Below are 21771 nucleotides of genomic sequence, written 5' to 3'. Positions count from 1 at the left end.
ACACACAATATATATTTTAGTTTGTGGTCCAAACACCAACTAGTATTTCTTCCTTTGTAGATCATGTGAATCATAATTGAGATGTACATTGACTGATCTTAAATAATGCTAGTGTTGTGACAGTGCGTCTGTGGATCCTCCACCTGAAAGTGTGTTTGTCCACTGACCTGACTCAGGTAGCTTGGTTGGATAAGATTGACCGGCGTTACGCCTGGATTAAGCGTCAGCTGGTGGACTATGAGGAGAAGTACGGACGCATGTTCCCTGAAGAGTGGTGTATGACTGAACGCATCGCTGTGGAGTTCTGCCACATCACCAGGTACACACACACACACCCTGTACTGGAAACTGTTGACAGCTAGAGCCTCACTGTGATCACATTCTATCAACTGTTGTAATAGTTGTGCTCCTCTTTCATCCGAACACTGTTCAGTATACAGTTGATTTAGTCTTTGTTAGCCTACATGAGCACTGACCTGCTATCACAATCATTCATGCTGCAATGTGATGTGTTGACAACCCTATGTGTCTGTGTGTCATCCAGGACAGAGCTGGCCAAAGTGATGCGGACGCGGGCCAAAGAGATCGAGGTCAAGTTGCTTCTGTTTGCCATTCAGAGGACCACCAACTTCGAGGGGCTGCTCGCCAAGCGCTTCTCTGGGTGCACCCTCACCGACAGGCCCGGGGTTAGACACACACACACACACACACACACACTCATTATCTTTGGGCCATTATTGCTGACACTAGTGTTGTTTTCAGGTGAAGAAGCCGGAGACACCACTGGAGTCCACCAACCCTTTCCTGGAGGACGAGATTGGAGAGGATGGGTCAGAGATGGAGGAGGATCTGGATAGGGTAAGACATGTTTGAGATGACCCTGTCTGAACATCGACCTTGATAGGTATAGGCTGACCTACTGAGGTTATTTCCTGTGTCATGGTGACTCATTATGGGAATATCTCTAGAAGGATCTCGATAGGACCTTTTACGGGATGACTTTGGAAAGAAAATACTCATCCCCTAGAGAGAAATCATGAGTAGTAATTACATCCTACATTGTTGACCATTTTCCGCTCCCCAGCCCAAGAAGCACAAGGCTCCTGACAACCCCTTCCATGGCATTATTTCCAAGTGCTTCGAGTCTCACCTCTATGTCTACATCGAGTCTCAGGACAAGTGAGTTGTGTGTGATGTAGTGTGTGAGTGATGTAGAGATCTAGCACAGATTTGTGTGCCCATAACTTTTCCTTTCTCCCTCATCAACCCTGTCATTCCCTCTTGTTTCTGTTTCTTTCGGTTTCTCTCTGCTGGGGCTGAAATGGTTCCTATGAGCTGCATGACCACAGACGCTAAGAAAGAGGGTTTGAAAAGTGGTGCTGCAGCTGATCGTTCTTCTCCTTCTCTTCCTCCCTCTCTCTACTCCTTTTTTTTCTCTCTCACTCTCTATTTCTCTCTCACACTCTTTCCTCTCCCTCACCTCCTTCCACCCTCCCCCTCAGATGTGTGGTCTCCCCAGAAACGAGGCACTTATCTGAGGCTTGTTCGTCTCGCAGCAAACCCTAGTATTGGATCTCTGGAGCATTTAGTGTTTGTCAGTCTGGGACTTACATTATCTGGCTATGGCTTCCTTTCACAACAGACATGGCCAGACAATTCTACATTAGGCGTTTCCAAAGCAGCTTGTCTCAATGGAATACAACAGGAGAGAGAATAGTGACCTGATTGTTCATACAAAGTAGATTTCGTTTTTTGTCCTTGGCTTCATTTTACAGTAACAGTGGGGTAAAGTAATAGACCATAACAGCCGTTTAGACATTGATATCAAAGTACAGTGAAGACAGCCGCAATAGAGGGAGAATCTCCTACCCTGTCTGTCTGTCTCTTTCATTTTATCATCACTGAACTGTGTGTGGCAGGTTGGCGTTTGTCATGAGTCTTGCTCTGGAGGCAGCTCTGCAGAGTGGTCACTTGCTGGCACAGCCACAAAGCCATAAAATCTGATTTTAAACATATCTCTAACTACACTGCTAACCCTAATGCTAAACCTTACATTTAGACCAAAATGCTAATTTGAGTTTTTATGAATATTTATTATGAAGCCAATTTTGAATTTTCAGCTGGCCCATCTAGTGTAAATCGCTCAGTTCTGCCTCCAGGGCAAGATTCATGGCAATAAATGTCAACCTGCGTGTGTGTGCTGGTATCTGGGGCTCATCACTGAACTGTGTGTGTTATTGTTATTGTTGTCAGGAACCTGGGGGAGATGATTGACCGTTTCGTGTCAGACTTCCGGGCACAGGGCCCCCCCAAGGCGGGCACAGAGGACGGTGGAGCGGTGCTGCCCAGCTGTGCTGACCTGTTCGTCTACTATAAGAAGTGCATGGTGCAGTGCTCTCAGCTCAGCACAGGGGAACCTATGATCGCCTTCACCACCATCTTCCAGAAGTACCTCAGAGAGTATGCCTGGAAGATACTGTCTGGAAACCTGCCCAAGTAATTTACTACAGCCTAGCCTAATGATGATCAGATTTATTTGTGTGATGTAGGTCTAGTAATAATTTTTTATGTGCTTTTTAGTCAGGCTGCTCACATACTGTATTGGGTCCTAGAACCAGGATGGCAGGTTGCAGTACTTCCCAGTACGGGTTCTGGAAGACCACCGTGTACTCTGGTTTTCATTCAAACCATTTTCTGGATGGTTTCTGGCTTTGCTAGGGAAAATATTCTAACACAAGTTGAACTATGACAACCAGTATAAACTGTGGCCTGCTAGGAGCTGGACTGGGACAAATGCTTCTGTCAAAGCAAGATTAAAATTCTGAAATATTATATATGCTATCATTTGCTTCAATTCCCTTTTGATGAAGGAATCTGACAAAGTTTGTTCATTCAGAAGAGTGATCCGTCATTCTCCGGGGTTTGTTTGATAGTTCATGTGTTTAGTCGTCACTGTGTTTGATCGTCTGGGTTTGCATGTCATGTGGTGCTGGAGATGTTTACATCGCGGTGAGGACTAATACTTCATGAGCGAAAACATCTTTGGCTCGCTGGCCACATTATAAGACCTATTATTCACTGTGGTTGATAGACATGCACACACACAGACATCTTGTGTGGTGTGTGTGTGTGTATTGGTTTGTGGAGTTTTAAAGGGGGCCCTTTGGGGGTTGGAGATGTGTTGGTTTTCCCAGAAATCTCGGCTGTGGCGTTTATTAATGAGAGGGAGGCGGTTTAGCCATGTTGCCATGGTAACCATGCCCCTCTGTCTGTGTGTATGTCTCTGGCTGTCTCAATTATACAAAACTTGCTTTGAATTATAACCTGTAACTAGAGACAGGAGTTTCTGCTTGTCAATTCACACTAGGTCCCAGAGTTTTCCCTTTAGAGCTCATGTGAGCAGACTTCTGTCCCTAATTCACGAGAGAACTATTGACTCTCTTTCTCAATCTCTCTCTCACACACACTCTCTGTCTCTCAGGACTAGCAGTAACAGTGGAGGACTGACCATCAAGAGTCTACTGCAGGAGAAGGAGGGTTCGGAGGCTGCTAAGTTCACTGTAGAGGAGCTGTGCCTCATCTGTAGCATTCTCAGTACTGCAGAGTACTGTCTGGCCACAACACAGCAGGTTAGAACACACACACACAAACACACTCAAACGGGCCTAGACTTAATGTTAAACTATTCTGTGTCTGTGTCAGTTGGAGGAGAAGCTGAAGGAGAAGGTGGATAAGAACCTGGTGGAGAGAATCAACCTGACTGGAGAGATGGACACCTTCAGCAAGTACGTACCAAATCCTAGGAGCAATTTCTGTCAACTCAAAATTAACAATAGTTTGAGATAAAGTGGAATAATTGGATGTGAAGTCCCATGATGGTCAACTCTGTCTCTTTCTGTGTCTGTCAGTGTGATCTCCAACAGTATCCAGTTGCTTGTTCAGGACCTGGACGCTGCCTGTGACCCTGCTCTCACTGCCATGAGCAAGGTGGGACACCCACTGCATTCCTCTCCTCCTTACACTGTCATTTTATTTTCACTTTCAACCATTCCCTCACTGTCCCTCTTGGTCTCCTTCCCTCTAGATGCCATGGCAGAGCGTAGAGCATGTAGGTGACCAGAGTCCCTATGTGACGTCAGTCATCATGCACATCAAACAGAACGTCCCCATCATCAGAGATAACCTGGCCTCCACACGAAAATACTTCACCCAGTTCTGCATCAAGTTCACCAAGTGAGTTACTTCCCTCTTCACTGTTCGTCAATGTGTGTGAGGAAGACTTGGTACTCCCATTGACAAGATTCTATCTGGTCTTTTTTTCCCCCTCAGCTCTTTCATTCCTAAATTCATCAACCACTTGTTCAGGTGTAAGACTATCAGCATGGTGGGGGCTGAACAGGTAAACATACTTACCCTTTTATGTCATTAGCCTTTACCTAAGTAGAATTATGCTTATGGTCTCCGTAATGATAACTTTTTGACAATTGTTTGTTTGCTACCTGTAGCTGATAATTCAGCTAGTTTTATTGGTAACATTGTTTCTTCTTCTGCTTTGTTCTTCAGCTCCTCCTGGACACCCACTCCCTGAAGACAGTGTTGTTGGATCTGCCCTCTATAGGCTCTCAGGTGGTCCGCAAGGCCCCAGCCAGCTACACCAAGATAGTCGTGAAGGGGATGACCCGCGCTGAGATGATCCTCAAGGTGAGCCCTGTGACACTAAAGCATAATTCAGAGTCTACAGACGCCGAGATGCGTTAGTCCGGCGTCCCATTGTGACAGATTCACGGCTCTAAGACCACCAGCTGCGCGAGACGCACAGCTCGAACGCGCACCTCCCCAAAATTCCCAACCAACGCAGCTCCTCTATTATTTGAATGTGTTGACCGTTGGAGAAGTTGCATAAGCCGCACTGAGAATTCGAAAAGTATGAAAGCCAGTGGTCAAATGTTCTAGAACACTGCTGCGTGTATATGTACACGTTTTAGACACTGATAGGTGCTTAACACTACCACGCAACAATGTCTCTCTTCAACCATGCTACAACGTTTCTGTGCAACCACGCAACAACGTTTCACTACAGCCACTTCTATCTAAGCCTAACCTTAACCCACGCTTCAAGGTTAATCCTAACCATTAACCTCTACCCTTCAAATACACTGGCTTGGTTAAACATGACTATAGCCACTGTTCATTCCTGTGTTCTGGCATTAAATAATAAGACTAAATACAGGCTATTGTCTAAGTTTTGTGCAGTTTGACCACTGAGCCAAGTATGAACATTGTCTGACTTGACCAGATTAACGATTTAAGTTTTATTTTCATTGAATAACTGCATGTTTACAGGCTAATTCTTTCTTTTTAACCCGACTAAGGAAAGCGTTTTATGCCGAAGTTCCCAGTAGAAGGCCACCTCACATTAGGTAGCTGAGGAATAGGAACTGAGCTGTACCCCTGGGTTTTAGTGAGAGAGACAGGAGAGGAAGGTAGGCTTTAAAACACATATGCGGACGTGCACGCACACACACACACAGCGTGTCGATCAGCTGAAGCCAAGAGAGGTGTGAATGGTTAGGGAATGCAGGCATCCGCGTATACTCACGCAAGCAAACACACACACACACACTTTTGGGAATGCTCACACGCATCAGACGCATGTATCCATGGCTTGTCTCTTCTACAGAGTAAATACAGTCTGATTGGTTGACCTTGCCCCAGGGTTAGCCAATAGCATGCAGAAAGACAATGGCACACACCGGTCTTCTCAGACAAACCTCACCCTGCCCTAGAGACTATCCCCTCACCCTGCCCTAGTCCAGTTACATCTGCCCCCAAGGCTTGTGACCCGATCCCAGAGGAAATTTCCCTCACCCCCTTGTCACACACACACACACACACACACACACACACTTAACTGTCTGCCTTAAAGGAATGCAGCCTCGATGTCTGTCTAATGGGCTGTTTTAATGGTCAGCCTTGGACCTGCTCTAATGGTCAGGCTGATCTGTTTTATTGGTCAGCCTGGGACCTGCTCTAATGGTCAGGCTGATCTGTTTTATTGGTCAGCCTGGGACCTGCTCTAATCATGCTACATCAGCCACAGCCATCAGAGCCTAATCTATTCTGAGCACAACCAATAGGACTACTGAAGTTACAAGCAAAGCCTCTTCTCCCTTTCTGTGTTTCTTGTCAAGATTATATATCAGATTATTTTATACAAATCAACTTCTAGTTACCAGATATTCAGTATATGTGGCCCTTCTTTTCTGCTTGTACGATAAACATGCCAATCCACAAAGCAATGATTTGCCCTGAATTACACGTCTTGCTTCACACATTGCATCTATCAGCCGTTACAGACAACGCTTCAAGATGTCCACCCGCTCGCCCATAGTGCTTTGCAACAACCTTAGACATTCACAACTGGGAAGTGGCCTCTCCTCAGTGTCGTCACCCGGGATGTGTATGGATGATTCCACATGTGAAACACACACGGCTGTTAGTCCATAGAGGAAGGCCTTGAATATGTTTACATACACTAATGGGCGGCAGACGAAGGGGAATGTGTGGAAGGCCTTGAACAGTCATACAAGGTTTGTAGAGTTGTTCTCTTCAACCTTTTTTTAATTTCACCTTTATTTAACCAGGGAGGCCAGTTGAGAACAAGTTCTCATTTACAATTGCAAAGCAGTGTGACAAAAACAACACAGTTACACATAAACAAACATACAATCAATAACACAATAGAAAAGAAAAATAGAAAAATCTATGTACAGTGTGTGCGAATGTAGAAGAGTAGGGAGGTAAGGCAATAAATAGGCCATAGTGGCAAAATAATTACAATTTAGCATCAACACTGGAGTGATAATGTGCAGATGATGATGTGCAAGTAGAGATACTAGGGTGCAAAAGAGCAACAACAACAAAAAAATAACAATATGGGGATGAGGTCGTTGGGTGGGCTATTTACAGATGGACTATGTACAGCTGCAGCGATCGGTTAGCTGCTCAGTTGATATTTAAAGTTGGTGAGGGAAATAGTCTCCAACTTCAGTGATTTTTGCAATTCGTTCCAGTCACTGGCAGCAGAGAACTGGAAGGAAAGTCGGCTAAATGAGGTGTTGGCTTTGGGGGTGATCAGTGAGATATACCTGCTGGAACGTGTGCTACGGGTGGGTGTTGTTATCGTGACCAGTGAACTGAGATAAGGCGGAGCTTTACCTAGCATAGACTTATAGATGACCTGGAGCCAGTGGGTCTGGCGACATATATGTGGCAAGGGCCAGCCGACTAGAGCACACAGGTCGCAGTGGTGGGTGGTATAAGGTTCACATTAAGCATCTCCAATCCAAAATTAAATCTAGAATTGTCTTCCTATTTTGCAACAAAGCCTCCTTCACTCATGCTGCCAAACATACCCTAGTAAAACTGACTATCCTACCGATCCTTAACTTTGGCGACGTCATTTACAAAATAGCCTCCAACACTCTACTCAGCAAATTTGATGTAGTCCATCACAGTGTCATCCGTTTTGGCACCATAGTCCCATATACTACCCACCACTGCAACCTGTATGCTCTCGTTGGCTGGCCCTCGCTGGCTGGCCCTCTCTACATATTTGTTGCCAAACCCACTGGCTCCTTATCTCAGCTCATTGGTCAGGTCGCAGTTGTAAATGAGAACTTGTTCTCAACTAGCCTACCTGGTTAAATAAAGATGAAATAAGAGTCATCACTGTGGGCCCATCACCTGAACATGTTGTAATATGCTATCGTCACGCCTAGAATGAAAACCTCCAGGCTTCCATCATAACTGAAAATGTCATTTTTTAAAAGTAAAAACAATTACAGGGGGCAGTTTGGAAAAAACGAATTCCGTCAGAATAGTTCTCTGTAATAACGGACATTCTGGAGTAATAATTACATAACCAACATTCTCTACTAATACTAGTCCAGTGTGAATGGGGCTTTGGTCACGTGCATACGATGTGTCACGTAAAGAGAGCAAGGGTGGAGGGAATAGGGAATGTTTTTCCTAATAAAATTAAGGATTTCGGTAAAATAACTTTTCAGTCAGAAATGGCTGTAATTATGTTGCAGCTTCAGCAACACGGGCAGTGTGATGAACACTGTTGATGTTGTGTGGTGGTTATTGCAGCAGAGAGGAGAGTGAGACAATGGGTGCTTGTTTTAGTCACTCGCTATCTTTAAAACATAATAATAATACACAGCGCAGCAAGTCTGAGCCCAGCCCGGCACAGTCAAATCAGTTGCTGGTCGGACTCCCTCTAGTCATTTGTGTCTTAATTAATTTAATCAAAGAGTGTGCTTAAAGCATCAGTCAATTTCAGTGAATATATTTGATTTGATTAAAACACATAGGATGTGTCATTATATGGAAAAATACACATCTTAATATGTCTACCAATCGGTCCAAAGAGCAGATGACTCTTAGTCAATCGAGGTTTTTTGTTGTTGTCTGGGACAACCCTAGAACAAAGTAAAAGTTATGGTGATGATGACTATGTAGTAAAGTAGGTTAGGCTGTCTTGAATATAATGTGTAGACCGGTTCTGGTTAGTCTGTCTGTAGGTTGTTTCTGTCTCTAGCTCAGTTAGCCCTCGTTGGCCTGTGAGATGTGTTTTTTTCCATGCTCTCCAGCCCTCTATCCACCCACCCCAGCCCTCTTCCCCACCACCAGAGCTTTCCTCTGGGGAGGGAGTGGAAAGGCTTCAACACCCCTCCACCCACCTCCTTTTAGCGTGGATGTTTTTTTCCTCTCACTCTCCCCTTCTCCCTCCCTTTTCTTTCTCTAGTTTTTACGAGCTAACTACAACACAGTCCCTCCAGGCTTTCCCTGGGCCTCCCTCCAGGACAGTTGCTTAATAAATCACTCTGACCAGAGGGGAAGGAACCTAAAAAATTCCAGACAATCCACAGCGTTCCATGTCCTGTCGCTTCTCTCTGTAGCTCTCTCTGGTTTCTCTCTCTTATGTATTTTTGCCCACACCCCTTAGGCACAGAGAGAGGGCGGGAGGGCTTGGATATTGGTGTGTGGGTGAGGGACAAATGTTTTGGGTGGAGAAAATGAGCTTTTGAAGGGTTAGGATTTTTTTATTTTTTTTTATTCAGTGGGACCTGTTAACCATGTTTTCTGCCGGCTCTGTAGTAAGCAACTTCAATCAGTCTCAATGCTAAGCCCATAGGGCTCTTGTCAAAAGTAGTGCACTATGTGGGGAATATAATGCAATTTTGGATGCAGTGAGTGTAATGTTGGGGCTTTGTTTGAAGCTTTAACTACTTGCACACACTGTCTGGTTTGATAGTGGACTAACTCTGGGGCCACCTGTTTGTTCTTACAGGCCACACACACACACACACTTATCACGCACATGCATACACACAGTTTATGAATCAGTTTATGAGTCTGCTGGGAGTTGGTCGTCCCATCAAGGCTCTTGTGAACGGGGGATCTAAAAAAAACACGCTGCACTTCAGTATTGAGATGTGAATGTATGAGCAACACTGATGTCTCTACCCCTCCCCCCTCTACAGGTGGTCATGGCCCCCCATGAACCCTCTGTGGTGTTTGTGGATAACTACATCAAGCTCCTTGCTGACGGGAACCCAGAGACCTTCCAGAAAACTCTGGATATGAAGGTAAGGGCCACTTCGATTGGGTTCACTTGTTTTGTCTCAATGATGTCACCTGTTTTCAACGGTTATCTCCTACTTCCTCTGTTGTCTTGTTTCCTCTTGCAATAACTGATGTTCTCGTGGTGTGTGTGTGTGTGTGTGTGTGTGTGTGTGTGTGTGTGTGTGTGTGTGTGTGTGTGTGTGTGTGTGTGTGTGTGTGTGTGTGTGTGTGTGTGTGTGTGTGTGTGTGTGTGTGTGTGTGTGTGTGTGTGTGTGTGTGTGTGTGTGTGTGTGTGTGTGTGTGTGTAGGGGTTGAAGCGCAGTGAGCAGAGCAGCATGTTGGAGCTCTTCAGACAGAGGTTACCCACTCCACCCTCAGGGACCGATGGAGGCCCCTCTCTCTCCTTCAGCACCCCCACCCCCGAGCAGGAGAACTCGCGCATACGCAAACTGGAGAAGCTCATCAAGAAGAGACTCTGAGTGGACACACACACTTGCACTCACACACATCACCATACCACACACAAATTATTCCAGTAATTAATCTTGAATACTTGTTCCTGCTCTGTTTAATCATAACAGAGAATTGCAGGCAGAGTAAAGACATGATTGTTTCATTTTTGTTAGGAGCATTAATATGAACCTCATGATTTCAAAGTAAAATGTCAGATTATGAAGACATGTCCTCAGCTGCAGAGCTGTTCGCACTTATGACTCATTTACTTCTGTATTTCTTTTCTGCTTCTCTTTTTATGACACTAAATAACCAAGCTTTGTAAATGTCGTTAAATGTAGACTATATCATACACACACTATGCATTTTAGCAAAATGTGTTTGCACTTAAGACAGAATCAAGAGCTACTAATTAAAAATAACTTTAGGAGCAATTTGTTGCCGCTTTGGCACCTATCCTCCCAGTCCCAGACTGAGAACAAGGAACTTCAATGTGTTTGAAGCTAACATTTTCCGAATGTTCTCCTAATGTTTTCAGAATGTTCTCCTAGTGTTTTCATAATGTTATTGTTCTCCACCTCTCCAGTCTGTTGTATTTTATTGTGTTTCTCTTAGTTCCCTGTTCAAGTGGAGGATGCAGTTAGTTAGGAGTTTGTGTATGTTTCTAGTTTCCCTTCACAACGGGAACAGTCTCTGGGTGGATGGACCGCATCTCACCATGCATTGCTGTCTCCAGGTTCTTAAGGCCCCAGGTCTGGGACAGAGAGGATCTTGGGATGTCATGTCTCCTCAATTAGACAGGAGACAGTCTGTCAGTACGTTATAACAAGGAACTCGTGTTCAATGTTGTGGATATATTGTACAAAATTATATTGTCTAAACCTCTTTTCTTTTCTGTTATTCAAGGCCCCTGTGTTTGACACTGACAGTCTTAGATTACCTGTCAATCATAATGAAAATTTACCAGAAGATATGACCCTACCGTTACGCTTGTTTACACTGTGCTGCACTGGGGTTGGAATGCAATCATGGTTACATCAAGCCACCGTGGAGCTGGCGCAAGATATGGGTTGGAAAACGTACCTCAATGCAGGGATGGGATATGCCACTGTACACCTCAGCTATTTTGGAATGGCAGTACCAGCCAGTTAGCTCCTTTGTTGTTCAAGTGACTGCACTGGCTACTGTATCTAGCATGAGGACAAACATTTACTTTTTCTGGGAAAACTATTTGCATTTCAATCTTTTCGATGGATCAGTGCAACTAAAGGTACAATTTGGAGTACAGTGGCATATCCCATCCCTGCATTGAGGTATGTTTTCCTACCCATATCTTGTGCCGGCTCCACGGTGTCTTAATGAAACCATGATTGTGTTCCGACCTCAGTGCAGCTCAGTGTAAACCCACATCTCTCTCTAGCCTAGTCCAGAGGTGTATTCATTAGTCCAAACAAAAACAATAGTTTATTTTGGACAAATTCAGGTAGATCCCTCCCCGTTTTGTTCAGTTTGCTCCCGTTTAAGAAACATTTTGCAACGGAATCGGCCTAATGAATAGGCCCAGTTGAAGTTAAACTTTTACAGGGGTATTTTTTTTCCAGGGGGAGGCGAAGGGGAGTTCCCATGTTTAGTTTTGTTGCCTTTCATGTTTCCTATCCAATCAGCTGTGAGGGGGTGTTTCCTTTCCTCTATTTCACTGCAAAACAATGAAACCCTTTGAAGGTAGCGAAATTTGAAGACAGGCTGGCGGGACAATCCTCAATCCCTTCTATGTTCTTTTTAGGGTTGGTATCTTCTGGCAAATTTGAATTATGATTGACAGGTAATCTAGGCCTGTCAAACACAGGGTCCTGGAATAACAGAAAACAAAAAGGTTTAGACAATATATCATAAATAGAAAACTATATCATTGTGTGTAATATATCCTTGTTCAACAGTGAACATATGAGTTCCTCTGTTAGACAGGGAATTACACTGAGAAGTTAGCACAGTGATGCCAGTGGAGAACAATAATATAATATAAGGAACACAGTTCCTTTAAATACTGTCATTGATCTAATTATTTCTACTGTTACCTGCTTCAGATAAAGTAGTTATTGCATGTAATAGCAAACACTCTGGATCAGTGGTCTTTTGAATCGGTTCATATATACAGGAACATTTATAATTTGGTGGTGTAGCACGAGAATAAGGATGAGGTTTGAATAATGTGTGTATGGTCAAGTATCTATTGTAAATCATTGTAGCTGGGACATGAACGATTGGTGTTGGATTTCATCCTTGGAAAGCCTTATTATCCCCTCCCAATAGTCCTGCAAATTGATAAATGTATGTATAATCTATTCATGCTATTATGCTTTTGATGTACACATTCCTGCCTTCAGTTCATAAGAAGAAAAACATGTTACTTTGTATTGTCAGAGTAATAGGCTACTGTAATGGTAACTGGTGAAAAACACTAATACGAGGGCTCCCGGGGGTGTAAAAAAACTACATCTTAGTACTAGAGGAGTCACTACAGACACCCTGGTTCGAAACCAAGCTGTATCACAACCAGCTGTGATTGGGAGGCCCATGGGGTGGCGCACAATTGGCCCAGCGTCGTTCGTGTTTAGCCGGTGTAGGCAGTCATTGTAAATACGATTTTTTTCTTAAGTGACTTGCCTAGTTATATAAAAAAAATAATTTGCTATCATGTTTTTCTTTTTTTTTTTTATGTATCACACGCCTATCTCTATCCTAGTCCAGGGGTGTAATCATTTGTCCAAAGAAAAACAAGAGTTTCTATTGGACAAATTCATGTCGATCACGTTAAAAGAAACGTCTTGCAACAGAATCGGCCTAATGAATAGGCCCAGTTGAGGTTAAACTTCGACAAGGGTATTTTTTTCAAGGGGAGGCCAGAACGAGAGTTCCCATGTTTTGTTGCCTTTCATGTTTCCTCTCCAATCAGCCGTGAGCGGGCGTTTTAAAAGGCGTTTCCTTTCCTCTATTTTACTGCAAAAACAATGAAACCCTTTGAAGGGAGAGACATTTTAAGACCGATATAGACATTTGAAGACAGATAGACAGGACAATGCGCTGTGCCTTCTCCTGTGTTCTTTTTTTTACGTCAGTGCCTGTGACACGTAGCTTGAGTTCACTATTTTGTCAACTTCAAAGCCACAACGATTTATGTTGAGTCTCTTATTTCGAAGGGCAAAACAGAATGCATTTTAGAAATGTTCGTTGACTCATGAAGGATTTAAATAGCATGCTGTAAAATAGTAATATTTTGTTTAGACGCGCGACAGTCGTAAACCGTAGCCTATTGCCAAGCAATAGAGGTTGATGCAAGCCAATTGCCGTCGGCAGAGTTGATTGGTCATTGGGAAGTTACCCGACGTGGAGGATCGATTACATTCAAGGAAGGACACCTATGAGTTGGAAATAAAGTTTAACTACAGTTCTGCAAACTCATCGCGCAGTAGGCTAAATTCTTGTTTGGGAGCGGCTCGTTTATCTTGTTTTTAAGGACTTTTTTGTAAAGCAATGGTGGGCAGACTAAACTTGCTGAATGTATGTGACAACGACCCATTGGACATGAGCTGCAAAGCCGAGCGGGGACTTGACAGCCCGGACTCCGGACTACCCCCCAGCCCCAGTCCGAGCCACTGGCTGTTGCCTGACTGCAGAGATAAAGGTGCTATAAGCCCGGTGTCTGAAGACGAGAGCAGAGGGTCATCCTTGGTACGTAGGCTGTCGCACGTGTTACATTAACTGCGAACATCCTGTTATGAAATTGTAAGGTTAAGTTAAAACATTGTTTCCGAAGTATATAGCCTCTGAATGCGTTTCCCTGCATGGCCCATAGTGAATCTGGGTCATGTCAGTAGTAAATTGGGTCAATAGTCCAAGCCAATCATGTTCACGACGTCTACCAATTATTTGCTCCTTATGTTAGCGCTGACTATTCTTGCAGGTCCCCATTTTATCGATTGGATCTGTTCCTCAGCTGCACACCTTGTCCTACGGGGAGGGCATAGAACTTGATCCACTACTGGCCAAGGAAATACGGTATGCTGTTTTGAGTTACTGCATGTAGGCTATGAGTGTGATTTTTGAAATTGTCTTAGCACTCCACTGTGTGCTGTCCACTATTTGTGTAAATACCATTAAACAAATGTGGTGGACCACAGATCAAACGTTGCCATTTCTAAAACTATATCTAGCTGAACATGCAGTGAATTGACACTTGCCCAAATGTTGTCATTCCTAGATACACATCGTCTGTCCACTATGACTCAGAGCGTCACTTTATCCATGACATGGCCATGCAGCCCAGAGGCCTGGGTCTGGAGAACTGCAGCCAGATGGTCCTGGCTGTCCCTCACAGCACCTGGAGACACTACAAGACCCAGCTGGACTTCCAGCCTCGCCAACGGGCCCAACGCTTCCAGAGCACCACCATCGTCTACCCCAAGCACGTTCGCACCATCTACACAACCGAGCTGAGCTACGACAGTCGCCGGCTTGCCAGGAGATTCATGTCGCGGGTGGAGCTGGAGGCTGCTGACCGGAGTAGGCTACCCCAGTAGGTTAGGGGAAGACTGGGCACGGCCTGGGGGAAAATTCCCTGGGCCCTATGGGGGCCAACCATCCACCAGGCTGACATCACCAAAAGGACCCAGGTTACAGACAGTCATCTATTAGTTTAGATTGGAAAGCATTGTAGCCCACGTTTGAGTACCAGTCTCAAGAGGAGGGAGGAATCTGATCTGGAGTATCAAACAAATAGCAGGGACATCTGTGTGAGGCTGCCATCTACCAAAGGGTTTATCCATTAGTAGCTAGTAAATATATTTCTCTGGTATGTCAAAGTTGGATTCAGTTTAATGCAGAGTGTTGAACTGTGGACTGAGACCGGTGATAGTGTATACTATCACCGTGGAGGAACTTGTAAACCAGATTTGGAAGTGAAGGATTGTTAGGGAAGTGTAGTCCGGACCATCACTGTGAAAACATTGTGTTTAGGCCTAACCATTGCAGTGAGGCTCAATGAACAATGACCCTACATTATAAGATTTTAAGGCAATAGTGGAGTTTCCATGTGGCTTTTGTAAGTATTCACATTTGTAGACACACAGGGAGTTGTCAAATTACTGGGCTTTAAAATGTCTCTTCAAATCACAGGGTATTATGGGGTATTAGTTGCACAACATTACTTACCACAAGCAGAATATCCTAGCCTATATAGTGTAACACCAAACCCCATCTTAGTCTTGCCTAAACATACACATTGTCATTTACTGTAAGTATGGTCATGGAGCAGAAAAACAGTTTTCTTTCAAATTGTGTAAAAGTGTTTTTTTTTCTCCCCACAGAGATCATTGAAAATTGATATTAGTTGGTAATTAGTAGCAAGAGATTATCCAATGTGTCATTGTTGTTCTGTTATACATTTTTAGCATTTTCCTAATAGTGAAATATTGTTTTTACTAAAATATTGTGAACTGTCCCTCAACAGTTCATTATCTTTGCCTATCACCTTCTGGTTGCTTCCATAGGTATTGTTTTATGTATTTATTTGATGCTCTTCAACTCCTTCTGGTAGCCTAATAGCAATACACGGCTATCTTCCCTCAAGGTCCTACAAGGATGCACATCTAGAGAACTTGAACTGTCTTGAGATAAGTGCCTTATTGAAGTCAAATGGAATTGCTTTTAAGCTCTGATGTTTTATAGCAGATTTGAGAAGTTACAATAATTTTTTTATGTACTCAATGCGATACATCAATTCAAAATATAATCTTGTCATTATCAGGATTTTGTTTTGGTTATCAATTAGGGATGTTCCTAGAGTAGAGCTACAATTTTAGTGCAATTACACCAACTCTGATTGAGACAGCTATGCCATCTATAGAGAAAGTGCTGCACAGAACCATAATTATTAGTTTGATAACAGCCCCACCTAGTTGTGGTGGTGTGTAATGGCACCACTGCTCTCCAAGTGTCCCTTGAACAGCCCCAAGCAGTCTATCACCCCTTGCTGTGAGGCCAGGTAGCGTTTCCTCTGGTTGGGCTTGGTGGGTACCAGCATCTGGCCATGTCAACGGTGTTTCCTCCTTGTATTTCATTGCCTCTCGCTGGGATTTATTGGGGCAGAGGCTGGTCAGACTCCTGGCCCTGGTCTTTTTGCCGTTGTAACCCTTGAATATGGGTTTGGACCGTGTGGAGGTGCCGTTGATGGCCTGTTGCTGCTCAGTGTTAGTGAGTTAATCTGCTGTGAGTGCAGGACGGCTAATTTGGTTAAGTTGTTTTGATTTCACAGCACTATCACTCAATACATCTGTGTTTAAAAAATGAAGCTTTAAGCTAATCATTGTTTTATTAAGAGTTGACAGGTAGCCTAGCGGTTAAGTGCGTTGGACCAGTAACTGAAAGGTCGCTGGTTCGCATCCCAGATGCCCTTGAGCAAGGCACTTAACGCTAATTGCTCTGGATAAGAGCGTTTGCTAAATTACTTAAATATAAAAATGTGCAATACGCATAAGTCGCTCCACAATTGTCTTGGTTGCTAAAATTTTAAGTTAACCTAATTTCCGTTTGACAAAACAATGCAGAGTGTTGAGAATCATTGTACCATCTAAACTGCTGTGAAATACAATATATATGTAAAAGTATGTGGACCCCTTCAAATGAGTGGATTCGGCTATTTCAGCCACACCTGTTGCAGACGGGTGTATAAAATCGAACACACAGCCATGCAATCTCCATAGACAAACATTGGCAGTAGAATGGCCTTACTGAAGAGCTCAGTGACTTTCAATGTGGCACCGTCATAGGATTCTACCTTACCAACAAATCAGTTTGTCTTATTTCTGCCCTGCTAGTGCTGCCCCAGTAAACTGTAAGTGCTGTTATTGTGAAGTGGAAACATCTAGGAGCAACAATGGCTCAGCCGCGAAGTGGTAGGCCACATGTTGACAGAACTGGACCACTGAGTGCTGAAGCGATGAAAAATTGCTTGTCCTCGGTTGCAACACTCACTACCGTGTTCCAAATGCCAAACGTCAGCTTTAGGGGTGTAAAGCCACCATTGGGCTCTAGAGCAGTGGAAATTAGTTCTTTGGAATGATGAATCATTCTTCAGCATCTGGTAGTCCGACAGACTCATCTGGGTTTGGTGGATGCCAGGAGAGCGCTACCTGCCCCAATGTATAGTGCCGACTTTAAAGTTTGGTGGAGGAAAAATAATGGTCTGGGGCTGTTTTTCATGGTTCAGGCTAGGCCTCTTATTTCCAGTGAAGGGAAGCCTTATGCTACAGCATACAATGACATTCTAGATGATTCTGTGCTTCCAACGTTGTGGCAACAGTTTGGGGAAGGCCCTTTACTGTTTCAGCATGACAATGTCCCTGTGCACAAAGGGATGTACATACAGAAATGGTTTGTTGAGATCGGTGTGGAAGAACTTGACTGGCCTGCACAGAGCCCTGACCTCAACCCCATCAAACACTTTTGTGATGAATTGGAAAGCTGACTGTGGAGCCAGGCCTAATCGCCCAACATCAGTGCCCAACCTCACTAATGCACTTTTGGCTGAATGGAAACAAGTCCCTGCAGCAATGTTCCAACATCTAGTGGAAAGCCTTCCCAGGAGAGTGGAGGCTGTTATAGCAGCAAAGGGGGGGACCGACTCTATATTAATGCACATGATTTTGTAATGAGATATTCGACGAGCAGGTTTCCACATACTTTTGGTCATGTAGTGTATCTTTTCAATAACCAAAAATATTGTATTTTCAACTGTTTGAAGCTTCTGTTCAAAACCGAAAGTTAAAGATGCAAAAACAAAAATGAATGGGAAACATCGAAATAGCCAGTGGTGACCTGTAATGTTTTGAACACCCTACCTGTTTTGCATGTTATTTTGGAATTAATACGTGACACATATCAGTTTGCAAACACTGTAAAAACTTCTCTTTTTATCAAGTTAATAAAGCTGCATAGAAACATGGTCTCTTTTTTGCTTTCTTGAGTATAGCAGCTCCAAAATGGTGTTTCAGCCTAGCTCAGTGCTTTCTGTGGTGGTGGGGCAGCCAGCAGAAAATACGGGGCGTAGGGGTTCGTAGTGTTCTCCAGTTGCGCCGTGATTGGCTCAGTGTTCTTTTTTTGTTGAATTTTACCTCCCTTTTTCTCCCAATTTTAATTATGATCTTGTCTCATCGTATACCTCCCCAACGGGATTGGGAGAGGCGAAGCTCGAGACATGCGTCCTCTGAAACATGACCCACCAAACTGCACTCCTTAACACCCACCCGCTTAACCCGGAACTAGCTGCACCAATGTGTCAGAGGAAACACCATTCAACTGATGACTGAATTCAACCTGCAGGCGCCCGGCCCACCACAAGGAGTCGCTAGAGCCCGATGAGCAAAGTAAAGGCCCCTCCCCTAACCCGGACGATGCTGGGCCAATTGTGCGCTGCCCTATGGGACTCCTCACTCATGGGGACACAACGTCACCGCAAAATCTACAGGGAGAGCTCAACAATTCAAGCCCCTTGGGTGCTGCCATAGAGTTACATTAGAAGTGCCCATCCAAGAAGGCTCAAGGTCATTGCCCACAGATAAAAGGACGTCAAAATACATTATATCTACAGTAGCTTTGATTAGACTGATCATGTCAACATCATACTTTCAAAATCTGAGCTAGAAGTCATCATTATTAATCAAGTCAACAATCTACTGGCAAATCCTTGTCATATGAAGCGAAATTATAGATCAAACGGATCTGCGTTCATCGGCCATTGGACATAAACATTGCAAGTTGGAAATCACAAATTCAATAATGAGTCGTTTGGAAGTATTCAGGGGTAAACTACAAGAACTGCAAAGCAATCACTGACTCCGGAGGAGGTGTCTGCTGTTTTACAGTCCCCTAACCAATTGTGTTTTCACGTTATTTGTAACTTATTTTGTACATGATGTTTCTGCCACCATCTCTTATGACCAAAAAGAGCTTCTAGATATCAGAACAGCGATTACTCACCCCGTACTGGAAGAATTTTTTTTTTCTTTAATGAGTCGGACACGAAGGAGTTACTTCTGACGCCCGATAAGGCCCTCATCCCCGTCATGTGTAGGAGAAAGAGACGGAGATATCCAAGGACGTAGGTCTGGATGCCTTGTAAGGATCCAATGGTGAGAGGGTAATCTGTCTTTACCATCGGTCCTATTAGCCAACGTACAATCGTTGGATAATTAAAATGATGAACTACGAGCACGTACAGTGGGGCAAAAAAGTATTTAGTCAGTCACCAATTGTGCAAGTTCTCCCACTTAGAAAGATGAGGCCTGTAATTTTCATCATAGGTACACTTCAACTATGACAGATGAAATGAGAAAAAAAAATCCAGAAAATCACATTGTAGGATTTTTAATGAATTTATTTGCAAATTATGGTGGAAAATAAGTATTTGGTCAACTACAAACAAGCAAGATTTCTGGCTATGAAAATTACAGGCCTCTCTCATCTTTTTAAGTGGGAGAACAATTGGTGGCTGACTAAATACTTTTTTGGCCTACTGTATATCCTACCAACGGGACATTAACTGTAATATGTTATGTTTCACTGAATCGTGGCTGAACGACGACATAACATAGCTGGCGGGTTTTATGCTGTTTCGGCAGGATAGAACAGTCAGCTCTGGTAAGACAAGGGGTGGCGGTCTATGTATATTTGTAAACAACAGCTGGTGCACGGAATCTAAGAAAGTCTCAAGGTTTTGTTCGCCTGATAAGCTGTAGACTAAACTATTTACCAAGAGCTTTTTCATCTATATTCTTCGTAGCTGTCTATTTACCAACACAAACCGATGCTGGCATTAAGACCGGACTCAATGAGCTGTATACGACCATAAGCAAACAGGAAAACGCTCATCCAGAGGCGGCGCTCCTAGTGGCCAGGGACTTTAATACAGTGAAACTTAAATTTTTTTACCTCATTTCTATCAGCATGACCACCTTTACTCCACACACACAGACGTGTACAAAGCTCTCCCTCGCCCTCCATTTGGCAAATCTGACAATTCTATCCTCCTGAATCCTGCTTACAAGCGAAAACTAAAGCAGGAAGCAACAGTGACTCGGTCAATAAAAAAAGTGATCAGATGAAGCAGCTGCTAAGCTACAGGACTGTTTTGCTAGCACAGATTGGAATATGTTCTGGGATTCTTCCGATGGCTTTGAGGAGTACACCACATCAGTCACTGGCTGATGACATCTCCACAGTGACTGTATGTACATACCCCAACCAGAAGTCATGGATTACAGGAAACATCCGCAATGAGCTAAAGGGTAGAGCTGCGCTTTCAAGGAGCCGGACTCTAACCAGGAATCTTATAAGAAATCCCGCTATGCCCTCCGGCGAACCATCACAGGCAAAGTATCAATACAGGACTAAGTTTGAATCGTACTACCGTCGCTCGTCGGATGAGGCAGGGCTTGCAAACTATTAGACTATACAAAGGGAAGCACAGCCGTGAGCTGCTCGGTGACACAAGCCTACCAGACGAGCTAAATTACTTCCATGCTCGTTTCGAGGCAAGTAACACTGAAACAGGCATGAGCGCATCAGCTGTTCCGGAAGACTGTGTGAGCACACACTCTGTAGCTGATGTGAGTTAAACCTTTAAACCGGTCAAGGCCATAGGCAGAGTTGCAAAGAAAAGCCATATGTCAGACTGGCCAGAGACACTGGACAGAGGAACTCTGCCTAGAAGGCCAGCATCCCGGACTCGCTTCTTCACTGTTCACGTTGAGACAGGTGTTTTGCAGGTACAATTTAAAAAAAAAAAAAATTTGGCCCCAATTTTGTAGTATCCAATTGTTTTTAGTAGTTACTATCTTGTCTCATCGCTACAACTCCCGTACGGGCTCGGGAGAGGCGAAGGGCGAGAGACATGCGTCCTCCGAAACACAACCCAACCAAGCCGCACTGTTTCTTAACACAGCGCGCATCCAACCCAGAAGCACCAATGTGTCGGAGGAAACACCGCGCCCCTAGCGACCTGGTCAGCGCGCACTGCGCCCGGCCCGCCACAGGAGTCGCTAGTGCGCAATGAGACAAACCCTCCATAACCCAGACGATGCTAGGCCAATTGTGCGTCGCCCCATGGACCTCCCGGTTGCGGCTGGCTGCGACAGAGCCTTGGCTCGAACCCAGAGTCTCTGGTGGCACAGCTAGCACTGAGTGCCTTAGACCACTCCGCCACCCGGGAGGCTGCAGGTACTGTTTAATAAAGCTGCCAATTCAGCACTTGTACTTAATGTACTTGTGCTCTTGCTCAGTTTTGTACTGGGGCCTCCCACTCCACTTCTATTCTGGTTAGGGCCAGTTTGCGCTGTTCTGTGAAGGGAGAAGTACACAGCATTGTACGAGATCTTCAGTTTCTTGGCAATTTCTCTCATGGAATAGCCTTCATTTCTCAGAACAAGAAAAGACTGACTAGTTTCAGAAGAAAGCTCTTTGTTTCTGGCCATTTTGAGCCTGTAGTCAAACCCACAAATGCTGATGCTCCCGATACTCAACTAGTCTAAAGAAGGCCAGTTGTATTGCTTCTTTAATCAGCACAACAGTTTTCAGCTGTGCTAACAATTGCAAAAGGGTTTTCTAATGATCAATTAGCCTTTTTTAATGATA

The 21771-nt window shown here is 44.2% G+C and overlaps 2 protein-coding genes across 4 annotated transcripts in view; both read left to right on the top strand.

The window, feature by feature from the left end:
- LOC139386400 (vacuolar protein sorting-associated protein 53 homolog) overlaps nt 1–12778 on the top strand; it is a 29876-nt gene extending 17098 nt beyond the window's left edge. The window contains exons 10-23 of one of the 3 annotated variants that reach the window (XR_011629037.1): nt 177–319; nt 545–686; nt 763–858; nt 1085–1179; nt 2254–2496; nt 3482–3629; nt 3703–3785; nt 3909–3987; nt 4085–4233; nt 4330–4399; nt 4564–4701; nt 9552–9656; nt 9942–11069; nt 11474–12778. Coding sequence is in view for 1 of the 3 variants with exons in the window: in XM_071131971.1 (XP_070988072.1) it covers nt 177–319; nt 545–686; nt 763–858; nt 1085–1179; nt 2254–2496; nt 3482–3629; nt 3703–3785; nt 3909–3987; nt 4085–4233; nt 4330–4399; nt 4564–4701; nt 9552–9656; nt 9942–10112 (1662 nt within the window). In the remaining 2 variants the exon portion in view is untranslated. Of the gene's footprint in view, nt 1–176; nt 320–544; nt 687–762; nt 859–1084; nt 1180–2253; nt 2497–3481; nt 3630–3702; nt 3786–3908; nt 3988–4084; nt 4234–4329; nt 4400–4563; nt 4702–9551; nt 9657–9941 lie in introns of all 3 variants that reach the window. The other 2 variants (XR_011629036.1, XM_071131971.1) reach the window with 2 other exon arrangements.
- A 154-nt stretch (nt 12779–12932) lies between these two features.
- On the top strand, nt 12933–18088 carry LOC139386401 (refilin-B-like). Its single transcript, XM_071131972.1, has 3 exons — nt 12933–13815; nt 14048–14142; nt 14345–18088. Exons 1-3 carry the CDS (start codon nt 13618–13620, stop codon nt 14661–14663), a joined length of 612 nt encoding a protein of 203 aa, XP_070988073.1. The 5' UTR covers nt 12933–13617; the 3' UTR covers nt 14664–18088.
- The last annotated feature ends 3683 nt before the right edge of the window (nt 18089–21771 follow it).

Source organism: Oncorhynchus clarkii, chromosome 27 (genome assembly GCF_045791955.1).
Source record: "Oncorhynchus clarkii lewisi isolate Uvic-CL-2024 chromosome 27, UVic_Ocla_1.0, whole genome shotgun sequence".
Taxonomy (NCBI): Eukaryota; Metazoa; Chordata; class Actinopteri; order Salmoniformes; family Salmonidae; genus Oncorhynchus; species Oncorhynchus clarkii.
This window is presented reverse-complemented; position numbering and strand designations above follow the sequence as displayed.